General features: G+C 32.9%; 1 protein-coding gene across 6 annotated transcripts in view; it reads right to left on the bottom strand.

The window, feature by feature from the left end:
• Nucleotides 1-15,000, bottom strand: part of LOC131873664 (MADS-box transcription factor 23-like) — a 57,591-nt gene that overhangs the window by 8,343 nt on the left and 34,248 nt on the right. For all 6 annotated transcript variants that reach the window (XM_059216755.1, XM_059216753.1, XM_059216757.1 and 3 more), the window contains exon 2: nucleotides 12,700-12,766. In XM_059216755.1, coding sequence (XP_059072738.1) covers nucleotides 12,700-12,766 — 67 coding nt within the window. The remainder of the gene's footprint in view (nucleotides 1-12,699; nucleotides 12,767-15,000) is intronic.

The raw sequence follows: 15,000 nt of genomic DNA on the forward strand, positions 1-15,000 counted from the left end.
ATGACCATTGAGTAATTAGTTGGGAGAATTAAGAAGTATAATCCCCTTAACAAGGGTCTAAGAACCTACATAGACTAATAAATAGCAAAATCAACATAAAGAGTTAGAGCAAGAGGGAAAACTTGATGGATGGCCAAATTTTCAATTTTTAATCATTAATAGTAATTAAGATTGAGACATCAACAAATAATTTATAAGCATGGACTGAACCGAGGTGATTGAAGCATAGCAAGAATGAAAAAGCTGCTCAATGCAACCATAAGCCTTGACAAAATCAATTTTTATAAAAATGGCATTTTGAGAGCATTGAGCTCATTACATCCCTTCCCAAACAATAACTATATTGTCTAAGATAAATATAGCTTTAATGAACCCAATATTTTCAAGGACGAGTGGAGGTAGAAGAGGCCTAAGCTTAAGAATCAGCTTTGGAAATAATATTATATGAGTTGTTCAACAAAGTGAAAGGCCGTGAATTGCAGATTTCTTCAAGGTCTCTTGCTTCAAGCATTTTTTTATATTCCCTTTATTAATTAAATTTCTTAGGGATTTAAAATAAAAGATCTCAAAATAGACCTTCTGAAGATCAACAACCACAATTGTCCCTAAAAAGCTTTATAGAATTCACAAGTAACTTCATCAAAACTAAGAGACATCGCAAAAATGGCCTTTCACAAATTTTCTTTGGTGTAAAGCTAACCATAGAGAAGGCATTGTGAGTTAGAAGCTTGGCAAATATCCACATTTATGAACTGCTACAAAGCTATAGACAAAGTGCACTCTTGAGCAGACAAAATTTGTTCATAATGTCAAGCAAAGGCTTGAAGAATGTCAAGAATCTTGTTAAGGAGTGGTTTCCCTTACTTATTAAGTAAAAGCCCATGAAGCCTAGAAGAACTATTTTGAAACCTTGTCTCCAGTCTTAAGACAACTGACATGTGAGAATATACAACTTGCTCCTAATGGAAAAGTTGAACCATTCTAAGTTGAGTGATCAAATCAAATGGTTGTGCTTTCAGAGCAATGATGGCTTGGAGGAGCTCTAAGGTGGTGGCCTATATGACTAGCAACAGAAATATCCTAATACCCATAGATGCAAAGAAATTGGGAAGTACGGGTGATGGTAGCATTCCACCAAGCTATCCATCTAGTCTCTTATATGGGATATGGCTCATCATTATAAAAATGTCCAATGTGAGAAAACATGTCCTTGTGATTGAGAAATAATTTAGCTCATGGCCTTAGATTCAAAAAATTGCCACACACTATAGAACTAAATTGGACAGTGGCCTGGAAGGACATCTAACAAAAGCTCCACTAACTTAGCGAATCACAATTCGCAAAAGAGAAAAAAGATTTTTCTGATATCAATTGTATGAGCAAGATTCTTGTCCACTCAATCAAGCCATACTATAAGACCACCCCATGAGTAACATGTCATAAGATATTGGAAATAACTAAGATTGGGATTAAAAATCATAATTTATCACAAATGAAGAACCTCGCCTCTTTGCCAATTGTCTACCACATAGACAAGGACCAACATTTATTATAGGCTTTTTCAATCCTTTTAAGATCCTTGTATAGAATCCAAGTGGCGGAAATAATTGAATTGACAATCATCTCCAAAGGGTATATATCTCGACATCATTCAAAGCATAAAAATTAATAACTCCGAAAATATGATTATGAAAATTTAAAAGAGCCCAAAATACTCAATTAGTTGGGTTACATACCTAATCGATTATGTTAATTCCATGTAGGAAATAGAAAGATGACAGCATAACCTTGACTTGCTTCATGATTTCTAGACAAAATAACTCAAATGGCAAATGACACAAGAAGTTGTCAAAAGGGAAAAAATCAGTAATTTTAACCTTTTGTAGCTAGAGAATGCCCAAACCTAGAAATTATAACTGAGGCTCTCAAATGAAATGAGTTCTAAGGATGTCTTTGTTAAATCTCGAACATTCTGAGAGATACAATTCATAAACAAGCATCGAGAATCATCTCCTAATTATCAATTACTCCCTATTCAAAATGCCCCAGCACGATAATGGGACCTCTACTAACATAGCTGGAGGAAGGGAAGCATGTTTAGCAGTATTACGTAGTGGCTGCGATAACAATGACACTGTTAGAAAGGATCTCACATATTTTTCTTTAGAAGTATCTTGAATAAGAGATTTAATAGCTTTTCAAAACTCTAGAAGCTTTAAAGTAATTTTTGAACCTAGTCCCTAGATCTTAAAGAAGGTTTGAGGGGAGGGGCATTATTATTAATTTATTTGCACTTGCAATTAACTATATGTTACCCTTCCTTTTTTTGCAAGAGGCTTCGAGTTAGTGATATTTTGAGAGGAGGGTCTTAGATAGGAAGAAACCAAAAGGCAATCTTAAATCTTATGTTTGAAGAGCTAGCATTGATAGCAAGTGTTAGAAAATTCAGTAAAGGATGCATTGAGTGTATTTCATTTATCCAATCTAGATATCCATGATTTATTTTAAATATTTTGAAAGTCCCCCTCGATGCAAACCCAATGCTAAGGATGAGTCAAATAGAACAAAAACCACAACACCTAAGGAATAAGCTATTTGAATTAAAAATTATATTGTGGGAAGGATAACCCAAAGAACTCAACCCAAATAGGGACCCGATGAGTCTTTTCATTGGAGGAAACAAAGTCCTATGTCTAGGATTAAAAAACCAACAAAAATGAATGAACAAGCTAAGGGAAACCATTAAGAATCACCTTAGCATTTTGATTTCAACAAATAAAAAGTAAAATAGACAAATCTTTTTAGTAAGGTTTTGCATAGCATCAAGGCAAATCCCATTGAGACCCAAGCTTGATTGACCCATTCCATGAGCATACTTTTATGGAGGACCCTTCCTACAAAATACACTATCAAAGTAAAAAAAACTAACCATCAACATGTGTTATCAAATTCAATATGGGAAGAATAATATCTAGGGGTGTACCCCATGAAACACCTTGGGAACAAACTTCTAAGAATGCTTGAGCAAGGGTGTTATTGATATCCATTGTTGATCCTTCAACTCCAATAACACAAACTGCAAAGATATGAAAGGATGAGGCCATTTAAAAGGGGCAAGATCACTCACAAATCTGGTACCTTAAAGAGTGCCTAAATAAATGTAAAAAGAAAGCTGAATGACCATTCACATGGACTCTAGAAAATCCAAAAATATCTAGCAACACACAATCCAGCGATGGTCAAACTATCAAAATTGATCCAAATCCAACAATTCTAAGGATATATTCTCATAAAAAATAAACATTTTTCATATTTTTTGATCCACCATCATTTCAAAAACTCATAAATTCCTTGAATTTCTAGGTTCTATTGTCAATGAGTTGCTCATTGATTAAAATACTTTGTAGTTGTCTCTTTCTTCAAGCTTTAATATTCTTCGTATAGCTAAAACTCAGGGTTTGTGAAGTAGCAAACGCTTTACTTATCCTCCTTGTTTGTATCCTTTGTGTAGGTAACAACTTATTGATCTTAAATTGAGAGATTGTCAAAAGAAAATGACATTTTTAAGCTTCTTTGTTTATAGTTGAGCATCTTCAACTCTTCGTGTAGGTAACAACTTATTGATCTTAAATTGAGAGATTGTCAAAAGAAAATGACATTTTTAAGCTTCTTTGTTTATAGTTGAGCATCTTCAGCTCTTTATGTTGATTTCAACACATGGATCAAACCCCTAAAAATATAAGAGAAAATAAAACATCATGTTCTTTTAAGTTCAAATCACAACATTGAGCATATTTTAGATCATTGAAAAGAAAATAATAACCTTCTCCATGGAGTCAATGGAGTCATGAACTCAAGAAAAATAGATCTCGAAAAATAGTATTGAAATTTCCTTGAGTTGATAAGAAATCTATCAAAAAATTGTTACCTGGGGACGCATCCCTATTTCCAAGGCATCCTATGGACGAGGGGATGAGTTAGTGATGTCCCCTAGCCATCCAAAGTTTCACCTAGCAACTAGGAAAGTTCCAAAAAAATGTGGGGACGGCGGAAACATGTAGAGGAGTCGACCCATCCCCCTTTTTCAAGCTTGATTTTAATTTTATTTTTTTAATTTGTTTTTGTGGGCCCTCACACCTCAAGTCACCCTAAATGGGAAAAATAGCCTCTTTTCAATGCATTTGAGTTCATTTTGTGTTAATTGTTTATCAAAAAAGATTTCAGAAATAGGGTACAAAGTTGAAGGAGAAACAAAATATTAAAGCGAGGTTGAAGGAGGTGTAGAGAGGTTGAATCCAAGGTATAATTTATATTTGATAGTGGGGGAACAATTTATTGGAAACGGTAAGTCATTCTATCTTTCTATTTATTTACTTCAGAATTTAAAGTAAGAAATGTCTGATTTTTTTTTTCATCTTAAAATTTTAATAAATCTCACAAAACCAACATGAGCAGTACTAAGAATGATAGTAGTGAGAAACTCAGAAAAATGCTAGAGTTTCAGCCTCATCAAAGTGTGGAAATGTAGGGGAATGAGGTGAACAACCATCAAATCCATTTTAGTGTCTTCAAAAGTCTTGAAAAAATATGCAAAGGGCACTCTTAATCTAAAAAAAAAAATCTCTTCTACAACTTGTGGCAGCTATAGATATACCAAAAGTAAAAATTCAAGGGGGAGTAGGGTGTGATTGTGTCTCATTTGCAAGGCAACTTTTAGAGGGAGCTACAAAACGGAACAGTCTCATTTCTTGGGTGTTACATACCATGGAGTTAAAGTTTGTCTAGATATAAAGGAAGATGATAACTTAGAGGCTCATAGATTGCACATGGAGGTACAAATGAGGTCTCAAGGTGTGACAATATCAACGCATTCTTTTGCAAGTAGACAATCATCTATGCCTTTGACATCCACACCTGGTAATGCTACTAGTGATACTGCCACAAGAGGAAAGAAAAAGATTAGTGGTGTTGAGAGGCTAAGGATAGTTGTGCAAGTATGTTTAATGCACAAGCACAGGATGCAACAAAATCTTCCATTGACAAATATTTTTATGCCCGTGTCATCCCATTTCATGTGGCTCATTCCTCTTATATTAAATAAATGGTCAAATATTTCGCCTCTATTGGTCCCTCTTTTGTATACCCCAGAAATCATAGACTACACACTACACTCCTAGATAAAGAATATTCTAAGGTTAATTTGCAAATGGAGGATATGAGGCAAATATGGATCAGGATAGGTTATTCTATTATGATAGATGGGTGGATCGATGTAACACATTGGCCACTCATCAAAATCATAGTCGCATGCCTAGCTGACTCTTATTTTGTTACAGTCATGGATTATTCAAGGAGGTATAAGGATTCAAACTTTCAAATTAGCATTTTGAGAGAGGCCATAGAGGAGGTTGAGACCTCAAATGATGTATAGGTGGTCATGGATTCAATGCTTATGTACAAATTGGCTAGCATGATGGTGAGGGGTACTTACAAGCACATCTTTTGGACCCCATGTTGTGTTCATGCATTAACAATGTATCAAAATAAATAGGGAAAATAGATTGGGTGAAGCAAGTTGTGGCAAAAGCTAGAGATATTCAAATTTTCATTTACAAGCACGACACCTATGGAAAGAAGGGCCATCAAACAAAAGATCCTTGATGATGATTGGTTTCCATTGTGAGGCAAGAAATTTCTGTTTTTATAATTAAATTACTTATTTTATTAAATATTAATATTAAATATTAAATTATTGATTTTCATGTTAAAATTTTTTACTTTAATATTTTAATTTTATTGTTCAATGTTTCAACTTGTGAGGTTTATAGCCTATCAATTAATTATTTTTAACTTTTTGTTTGCATTTTGCATATATGTTTTCTCTTTCATCTCACCTATTGTAGAAGTCATTACATATGCTGATATAGACTCTCCCAATCTTGGAGAAATATATGAGACATTTGATGGCATTCTTGAAAAGATAAAGCAAATATTTTCGTCCAAGGATCTTACTTTAGGATTATGAGTAACATATTAATCCCATTGTGATGCAGAGGTGGAACACAATGAACATCCCACTTTATACGTGATAGTCTTTTCTCTAAATCCCAAATGGTATGCACAAAAAGGTTTTAAGGTTGCCTCCATTTGATAATGAAGATGTGAAAGAAAGGCTAATGAAGGCCTTTCAAAATATATATTCAGATGAGGAGTCTTCATTACTTCACACACAATGGCTTGCATTCACAAATATTTATGGTCCAAAATTCAGTAAACTAAAGGCAAAGATATATATAGAGCTTCATTAGCTAAAACTGGCCTTATTGGATGATGGACATGGCATGGGAAGGATACACCATATTTGAAGATTCTTGTCATTTTCCTCCTTTCACAAGTTTGCAATTCCTCTGTTGCAGAGAGGAATTGGTCCACATGTGGCTTTATCCACTCCATCAAGAGGAATAGACTTACCTCTAGATGATCAGAGCAACTAGTGGTTATGCATAGTGCTCTTCAAATTTAGGATTGTCAAACTCTAGAGTATCAACAAACTCCAGCTTTACTGTGGGATGCTAGTCTTCAAAATGTCACCTAGGTTGATGTGGAGGATGCACAAAAGGGGGCCGATATTTCATGGGATGAGGCAGACCCTCACAAGGGAAATGACTCAAAGGAGGACTCTAATTTTGACGAAACTCTAATAGATGCGGATTGAGGGCAGCAATGTACTTTCTTTCTTTGTATTTTCATATCATAATTAAAAGTGAAACTTGTAGCCTTTGTGCACTTTATTGTAACTTGTATGTTATTTTTAATATTGCATGCATATTGACAATGAATTCTAAAAGGAATTTGAACTAAGCTTTGAATTTTGCTAATTTATTTGACTTTGACTCTCATGTGAAATCTTAATTTAACAAATGTTATATTTTAAGGTTCGATAATGTATATATGCATGCTTTAACAATGTTATCATATGAATATTATAATTTTTTTTATATATTTTAAATTTTCCCTCTTTTTATATAGTTGTCTCATTTGTCGTCCCTACCATCCCAAAAAATGGCTCAAAAAATCAGGTACTCCAAAACACATCCCCCCATCCCCTATCGTCCATGTCCGAGAAACTCAGGGTAACATAGTTTTAAAACACTATAGTAAGAAAATTGCTCATGCAAGCTAACACAAGAGAAAACTTGTCACATACATGCAGTCAATCTTTCACACCTACAAGAGAACTTCTAACCTCTAATGATATTTATAATTGCAAGGGAATTTTAGAAATCCAACTTAATTGTGAAAGTGTAAGCGAACTTGAAGTTCTGAAGTAATTTTGGAATCGCAAGGGATTTTCAATTTTATGGCATAATTTTATAAATGTGAGAGAACTTTAACCATGTTCAAAATCGCAAGCTCAAAAGCCTACCAAAGACTCACAACTTGCAAGCACAACAACCCAACAAAGGCACACATCCTCTGATCACATTAGTCCAATGAAGGCATATGGATCGTGAGCACAATGAACTAGTGAGTGTTTGAACCTTGGTAGCTGCCACAACATTGTTTTACTTGAAAATTTCACTTCAACCTTATCAGCTACAATCTACGTTGAATTCATGATAATGTGAATTTTTCAAGAATTTATAAGTCACCTCTTTTGAAAAGTTAAGTGCATTAAGAGAAGGATAATTAAGTGGTGAATTCTCTTAAAGGTATATTGTTGTCCTTGCTCCAATTATATCTGCAGTCGCATACCAAATACTAGAATATTTAGCTATGAAATTGTGAGTTGGTTTGAATTCTTATAGTTGTATGCTTCTAATTAAGACAAATAAATTGACAATGGAACTAAAATGTTAAATATTCTTCGTTTATATACTAAGTTGCAGGGTTCGCCCCCTAGGCCCCTAGTATCAGTCTGGTCCCATCCTAGTCCAGTCCGCCAATGGTTCCGGCTAGGGTTCATGATTGCGAGGGTTGGTTCAGACCAGGGCGAACCCAAGTTGAACCCGAGTGAACACAGGTCGAACCCGAGCATCCAACAACCCAAAATACAATTTCTTTTTGCAAAATTTCATAAATTTTTCAAATCTGCCACTTAAGAAATAAAAATTTAAAACCCCAAAAGTGAGTTTTAAAACATAAAGTTGGATCATTTCTCCTCATTTGTGTTGCAAACATCAGTTTTTTGCTAGGAGGTTGAAGAAAGTTTGGCTTCCAACATCAAACAAGAGTAGTTGAAGAAAGGTTTTTTAAGCTTCAACAAGTGTTGCAGCATCATTTCCACACATTTGCAAGCTCCCATTGGATGAAAGAGGTAGGTTTTTGAACATTTTTTTCAACTATTTTTGTTTTCAAATTGTCAAACATGAAACATTATTTGTTTTTCATTATTTTATTTTTATTTTTAAACGTGTTCATATTATTTCTTGCCATAGGAACTAGAATGGCATCTACCTCTTCCTCCATAGGCACAGATAAACAAAAAAAATAAAGCAATGATCCAAATTCTCCCCTATGGAAGTATGTTGACATTATACGAATGCTTCCAGAAGGTGGGATTTTCGTTGGAAATTCCAAGGATGTGGTAAAGAACATAATATTTCATATTTTCAGGTGGTAAGTCATTTGTGTGGAATACCAAGAAGAGCCATCAAAAAATGCCCTGGAAAAGATGGTGTGCCTATACCAAATGAAACGGTGTTGAAATATATTAGGGAGTGTGAAGGAACAGAAGAGAGAGAATCCTGTAGATTAAATCAAACCGATCTAGAAAAAAACAAAGGGAATGAAACCCCCATCTAATACCAATGTTGTAGTATAAAACCACACCTTGTTTTCCACAGTTGAGCCTAAAAGTGAAGCACCCGTTACACTCAAAAGATCAAAGGGACCTTTATAAACCGTATTTCAAAATGAGAGTTGAGACATTGCCAACCAAGATGTAGCAAGATGCATATATGCAAATGGGTTGGATTTCAATGCTATTTGCGCCCCATATTGGTAAAAGATGTTGAAAAATGTTAAAGAAACTCTAAGAAGGTATAAGGACCTAGATTATGAGAAGGTACATAGAACCTTATTGGAAAGAGAGGTGAAGAGGATTGAAGATGCATTGAAGCCCATAAGGGATTCATGGGCTGAAACAAGTGTATCAATTGTTTCAAATGGGTGGAAAGATTCTAAAAGTCGTCCCTTGATCAATGTCATAGCAATGTCCTCTAAATGGGCAATGTTTTTGAAAGTTGTGGATTGTGAGGGTCAAGTAAAAGATGACCAATTTATTGCAAATATTCTCATCTTTGCCATTGATACAGTGGGACCCCACAATGTTATTCAACTAATAATGAACAATGCAAAAAATTATAAAGCTGTTAGTTTGTTGGTTGAGGAACGCTATCATCACATCTTTTGGACACCTTGTGCGATCCATTCACTCAATCTTATGCTACAAAATATTGGGAATAAAATTGATTGGATCAAACAAGTGTATGCAAAGGTTAAGGGCATCCAAATTTGTTCATCACAAACCACCACATGTCTCAAGGGATTTTTAGATCCTTTTTGAGTTTGGAGCTATTGAACGTAAGTGAAATAGTAATTTAATTTTACATTTTCTGATTTTTAAAATTGTTATTTTTAATGTTCATAATTTCATTGCGTACAAGCTATATAATGTGTATTCTTTTTTAAAGCTTGGCTTTATTTTTTAATCATTTTGGCATTAATTTGTGTTATATGTTGTTGAGATCCGTTTTGCATCAAACACAATCGTCTTAGAGATGGCTTGTGAAAGTTAAAGTGGCACTTTGCAATATGGTGATCAACCACAATTGTACCATATGGAAGTAGAGTAGCACTGAGAGGGCAGCAAAAATTAGGGTCAAGACATTGGATGACTCATGGTGCTATCTTGTGACATATCTCCTTCGTTTCACTAAGCCCATTATGAGCATGATTCGCTACACTAACATGGATAGGCCTTGCATTTGTGAACTCAATGCTTGAAAAAATGAAGTGCATTATAAATGCAAGAGAGCAAGACCCTGAGGAGAAATTATTCAAACAAGTGGAAGCAATTGTTGAAGAAAGGTGGAATAAGATGACCATTCCTTTGTATCTTCTTGCCTATGCCTTGACACCAAAGCACTATAGCAATCAATTTCTTGATCAACCAGGAAGGCATGCACCATGGAGAGATTTAGAAGTCTCTAATGGGTACAAGGCAATGGGTAAGTGCACCAATATGGTGAACAAAAAGGGGGGTATAAATGGCCACCTTTTTTTTGAAAACAGGTAAACCTGAACTTCAAAGTGATATTTGAAGGTCATGCACTTAAAATTAGGAGTTGAGCAAAGAATAAGAATTGTAGTACTCTGAATCTAGTTTCTAAACTACTAAAGTTTTTTAAATTGGATAAGATTAAGAAGGTCAAACCTCTCACACACGAAAAACTATTCCTAATTTTTTCAGAAAAATATAACATGGTTATTTTCGTGCGCTGCACAAAATATACAGTTAGATTTAGTATTTTGCCACACTCTTTGGTAGGATGATAGGTAAGAGTGATATCTAGAAGTTGTGTATTTTTTTGTAATTTTTGTTGATTTTTATTTATGAGTTTTTGAAGTGGTCGCATCGTGAAAATTTGGTACTTGTTTGTGCGTTGGGCATAACTTGCATCAAAATAATCGAAAATGCTAACTTCTTTTTTTCTTAAATGTATAGAATCTAGTGTAGAACAATAATATGTAATTTATTCTGAATTTGGTCAAGTATATCAAAAGTTATTGAAAAAATGTCTATGAGAATTGTCAAGGCATTGGTAAAGAAAATTAAAGTTTACTATCTAATGTTGTCCAAAAATAGAAAAATTTATATTGTTAGAAAGCTGAGAAGATGTCTGACATTATGGTGGTAATTTTAGAGATACCCACTTGATCATTTGTAAACCTGATGACGATGAAGTCGAGAAATCATGTTGGAAGATGAAAAAACGTGTAAAGGGACAAAAATGGAGGGAAAATGGGCTTGCAAGCCTTAAGGTCGTTTTCCAACCCTCTTACCAAGCTAAAACCCGCACGGGTTCTGATGTGAAAAATAACCCGCTCAGGTTTTGAAAAACAAAAAGTACCATTCATAGTTCTACATAACCTGTAGGGGTTATGTAGAACCAAAACCATCATTTTGAGTTTCACAAAACCCGTACGAGTTATGAAGACATCAAAATGTATGCTTGTAAACTTAACATTTACTACACATATGTATAGATATACATATATTATATGTGTTTAAGTATGTATATATGCATATCTATAGTTATATATACATATATCTATATAGATATATGTATATATGTTTGTATACATGCATCTCTCTCTTCTTTTCCTCTCTCTCGTCTTCCTTCCCCCATCATCGTCTCTGTCTATTCTAAGCCCTAATTATCCTCCTTGAGTTATATCTCATCTCTCTCCCCCTCACACTTCTCTCTCTGCCGAGTCTCTCACCCTCTTCTCCTTCTCATTCTCTATCTACCTCATGTCTCTCACCCTCTCCTCATTCTCCTACTCTCTCTCTCTCTCTCTCTCCCCTTCTCCCTCTATTTATCCTATTCTCCCCATCTCCACCCTCTCTCTCCCTTTCCTTTTCCCAATCTCCTTCTATCTCTCTCTCTCTCTCTCTCTCTCTCTCTCTCTCTCTCTCTCTCTCAATCCTATTCTCACCCTCTCTCCCTTCCCTCTATCTCTCTCCCCACTTCCTCTTTGGTTCCTAGTTCTACATAACCCGTACGGGTTATGCAGAAGTAGGCCAAAACTTCTAGTTTTGCATAACCCGTACGCATTTTGAGGAACTTTTTTATTATTATTTTTTTTTGGCTAGGATTGGTTTTACCAAGCCTGGCATGTTTTTGAATTTCATAGAACACGCACGGGTTATGAAAAATTCGCATGTGGCCACTTTTCTGTTCGCCATCTTGGTGCACTTACCCTAGCATTCCTTAGACTCTAACCTGATGATGATTTGCGAGATATTATTACAAATGAGTTCATAGAATTTGCAAATGAAAATGGTCTGAGTGTTGATGCTCTTCGTCATAGATTCAAGAAGGATGCTCATAGTTGGTGGTACTTCCATGGCACATGCTTCCAAAACCTACAACCCTTCACTATCAAAGTTTTATCACAAGTAAGTTTGGCATTGGTTCGGGTTCGAGTGAACCCTGGCTGGACCAGGCACGAACCCAACATGAACCAGGACCCACGCAGACCTAGTTCGTGTTAGGGGCCTCAAACAGGCAAATCCTACAACTTAGATAAATCGTCTAAATTTCATAAAATTATATGTATGAAAATTGCATAAAACATATTAAGAAAAAAATCACACATAAATAGAAATTTGTTTCAATTAGATAGGACTAGAGGAGCAATTATAATCTATAAAGGTGTCTGCAAGATAAAAGTTATTGATACAATGAATATGAATGTATCCATCACTTCCACAACAATCTAATTTTTCAAAGGTCTCACAATGACTAATTCTATATTATTTTATAATTAAAACATTTACTTGGGTTGTGAGTATAAAACAACCCATTTATATCAATAAAATTTAAGTGTGCAAACTACCATTCTTGAGGGAGAAAATATAGAAAGAAAAAAACAACTATATATTTCTAGATTATAGGAAAGAGGTCATACCTCATGTGGTGATTTATTACAACCTTCAATAGATTCATAATACATTCGAATAATTTCATCAAGGTCCCTGCCACACAATTCCATTATCATGATTTTTATTGTAATATGTATAATATAATTAATAAATCAATCTATCATAGTTAAAAAAAAAATCAATCTATAAAAAAAATTGTTAATTAGATATTTTTAAAATATTAAGTAAATTATTTATTTATTTAAAATTAAAGCTTCATAACTAAATTATTAATATATTTTAGGTAGTCAACTTATAATTATCAATAACTAAAATTTAAGAAAAAGAGTATCTATATAACAAGTATGCTTAATACATGTTAAAAAAAATGACATTTAAGATTATAATATATTGTATGTAAAATTTAATATATTATAAATAACAATTTAAAAAATTAGTAATTATAGTTAAATAGAATAAAATTATATTTTAATTGTTTATATATATATGATCATCTCTAGCAAAAAAATGTGTGCAGTCTATATTCTTTTAATACAAAATTAAAAATTTATTAAAAATATTAAGTAAATTATTTATTTATTTATTTAAAATTAAAATTTTATAACTAAATCATTAATATATTTTAAGGAGCCAACTTATAAGTATTAATTAAGAAAACAATTATCTATATAACAAGCATGTTTAATACATGTTAATAAAATAAATTTGACATTTAAGATTATAATATATTGTAGGTAAAATTTAATATATAAATAACAATTTAAAGAATTAAAAATTATAGTTAAATAGAATAAAATTATATTTTATTTAAAAATATATATAGAAAAGAAATCAGCTCTATCAAAGAGATGTGTGCAATTTCAATAAAAAAATAAAAAAAATATTAAAAATAATTTATTTAGTAAGATTTGAAGAGTAGCTATTTAGTAGTTCATGTCTTTTTTAAAGTTGAAATGAATAATCAAATAAATATAAATTAATTAAAGAACTTGAAATACCTCACAAACTAAATTCATAATTTAACTTATAAAAATATCATTAAAAATTTTAAATCCTAATATAAATTAGATTCTTGAAATTAATAATAACCTAATCCATCAAATCACTTTCCAAAATATCTCAAAATCAAATTCCACTCAAAAAGTTCTAAAAAATGTATAAATATCATAGAGAAAAATAATTCAAAATCATATGTAATGCTCAAAATTGAATGATTTGAGTTACTCCCTAATTCAAAATATCTCCTTAAATTGAGAATTAAGGATTTTAACTTTCTTGGAGCTTTTTTGGTTTTTTACTTTATGTATATTGTATAGAAATGTAATGGTGATATTTGTTAGGATTAAGCTATCATTTATCTTGCAATCTTATGTATTACACATGTATCTGCAACACTCAAAGTATATTTAGATGGTTAGAGTGTAATTAGAAATTATTTTGTGATTTAAATTATCTTAAAATTTTAATATTAGTTGTTTATGCTTTCATGAAGGAGGTGGAGTTGGCAATGGTGGTTACACGGCTAGATTTAGCAAATCTCTCAAATTAGATGTGAAAATTTAGTAAACATCTTGAATTTGGTTGGTTGGTCCCATATGTGTTGGGTGATGATTTTGGACACCCACCTTGAGATCTGGTCCATTATGGAGTTGTGAGTCAAAGATGTTGTTCATAGTTTGGATGCCTATCTTGAGATACAAGTCATTATGGAGGAGAACTACAAGTCAAAGATTTTGTCCATAGTTTGGATGCCTCCCTTGGGATATAGGTCATTATGAAGAAGTTACAAGTCAAAGATGTTGTCTAGTATTGCTAAGGAGGTTACTTTTTCTATTCATGGCTCATTGAGAGTTATATAATTTACTATTCTCAAAAGAACCTCTTCATTTTGGATGTGATTTTTTCACATTAACTATGATTTTATCATGCATTATCTTTGGAAACCATTTACAATTTTCTTCTCCCATTTCTCTATAAATTGGAGACATGATATAATAGTTTCATTAAATTATTTACAAGTACGCATGTGCTGCCCAAGTGCACAATTAGAGAGTCGATTGTTGGTGTGTGAATGTATCTCTCCTTTGAAGATTAATATATACGTGTCCTCTTTCTCACATAGATTTTTTTCTTGAAAGTATTTCTCCACATAAAACCTGTTTTATATATGGTTTGTTGATTTATCTCTTTTGTTGTTTTTCAATTATATAATTTTAATCATATGAATTTTTTTGTTAAATAAATAATTTTAAATTTACATACATTTCTAGAAGATTTAATTACCATTGCTTCACTCTGTATATCAACATTTAGTATCAGTGCTAATG

Source organism: Cryptomeria japonica, chromosome 2, assembly GCF_030272615.1.
Source record: "Cryptomeria japonica chromosome 2, Sugi_1.0, whole genome shotgun sequence".
Lineage (NCBI taxonomy): Eukaryota > Viridiplantae > Streptophyta > Pinopsida > Cupressales > Cupressaceae > Cryptomeria > Cryptomeria japonica.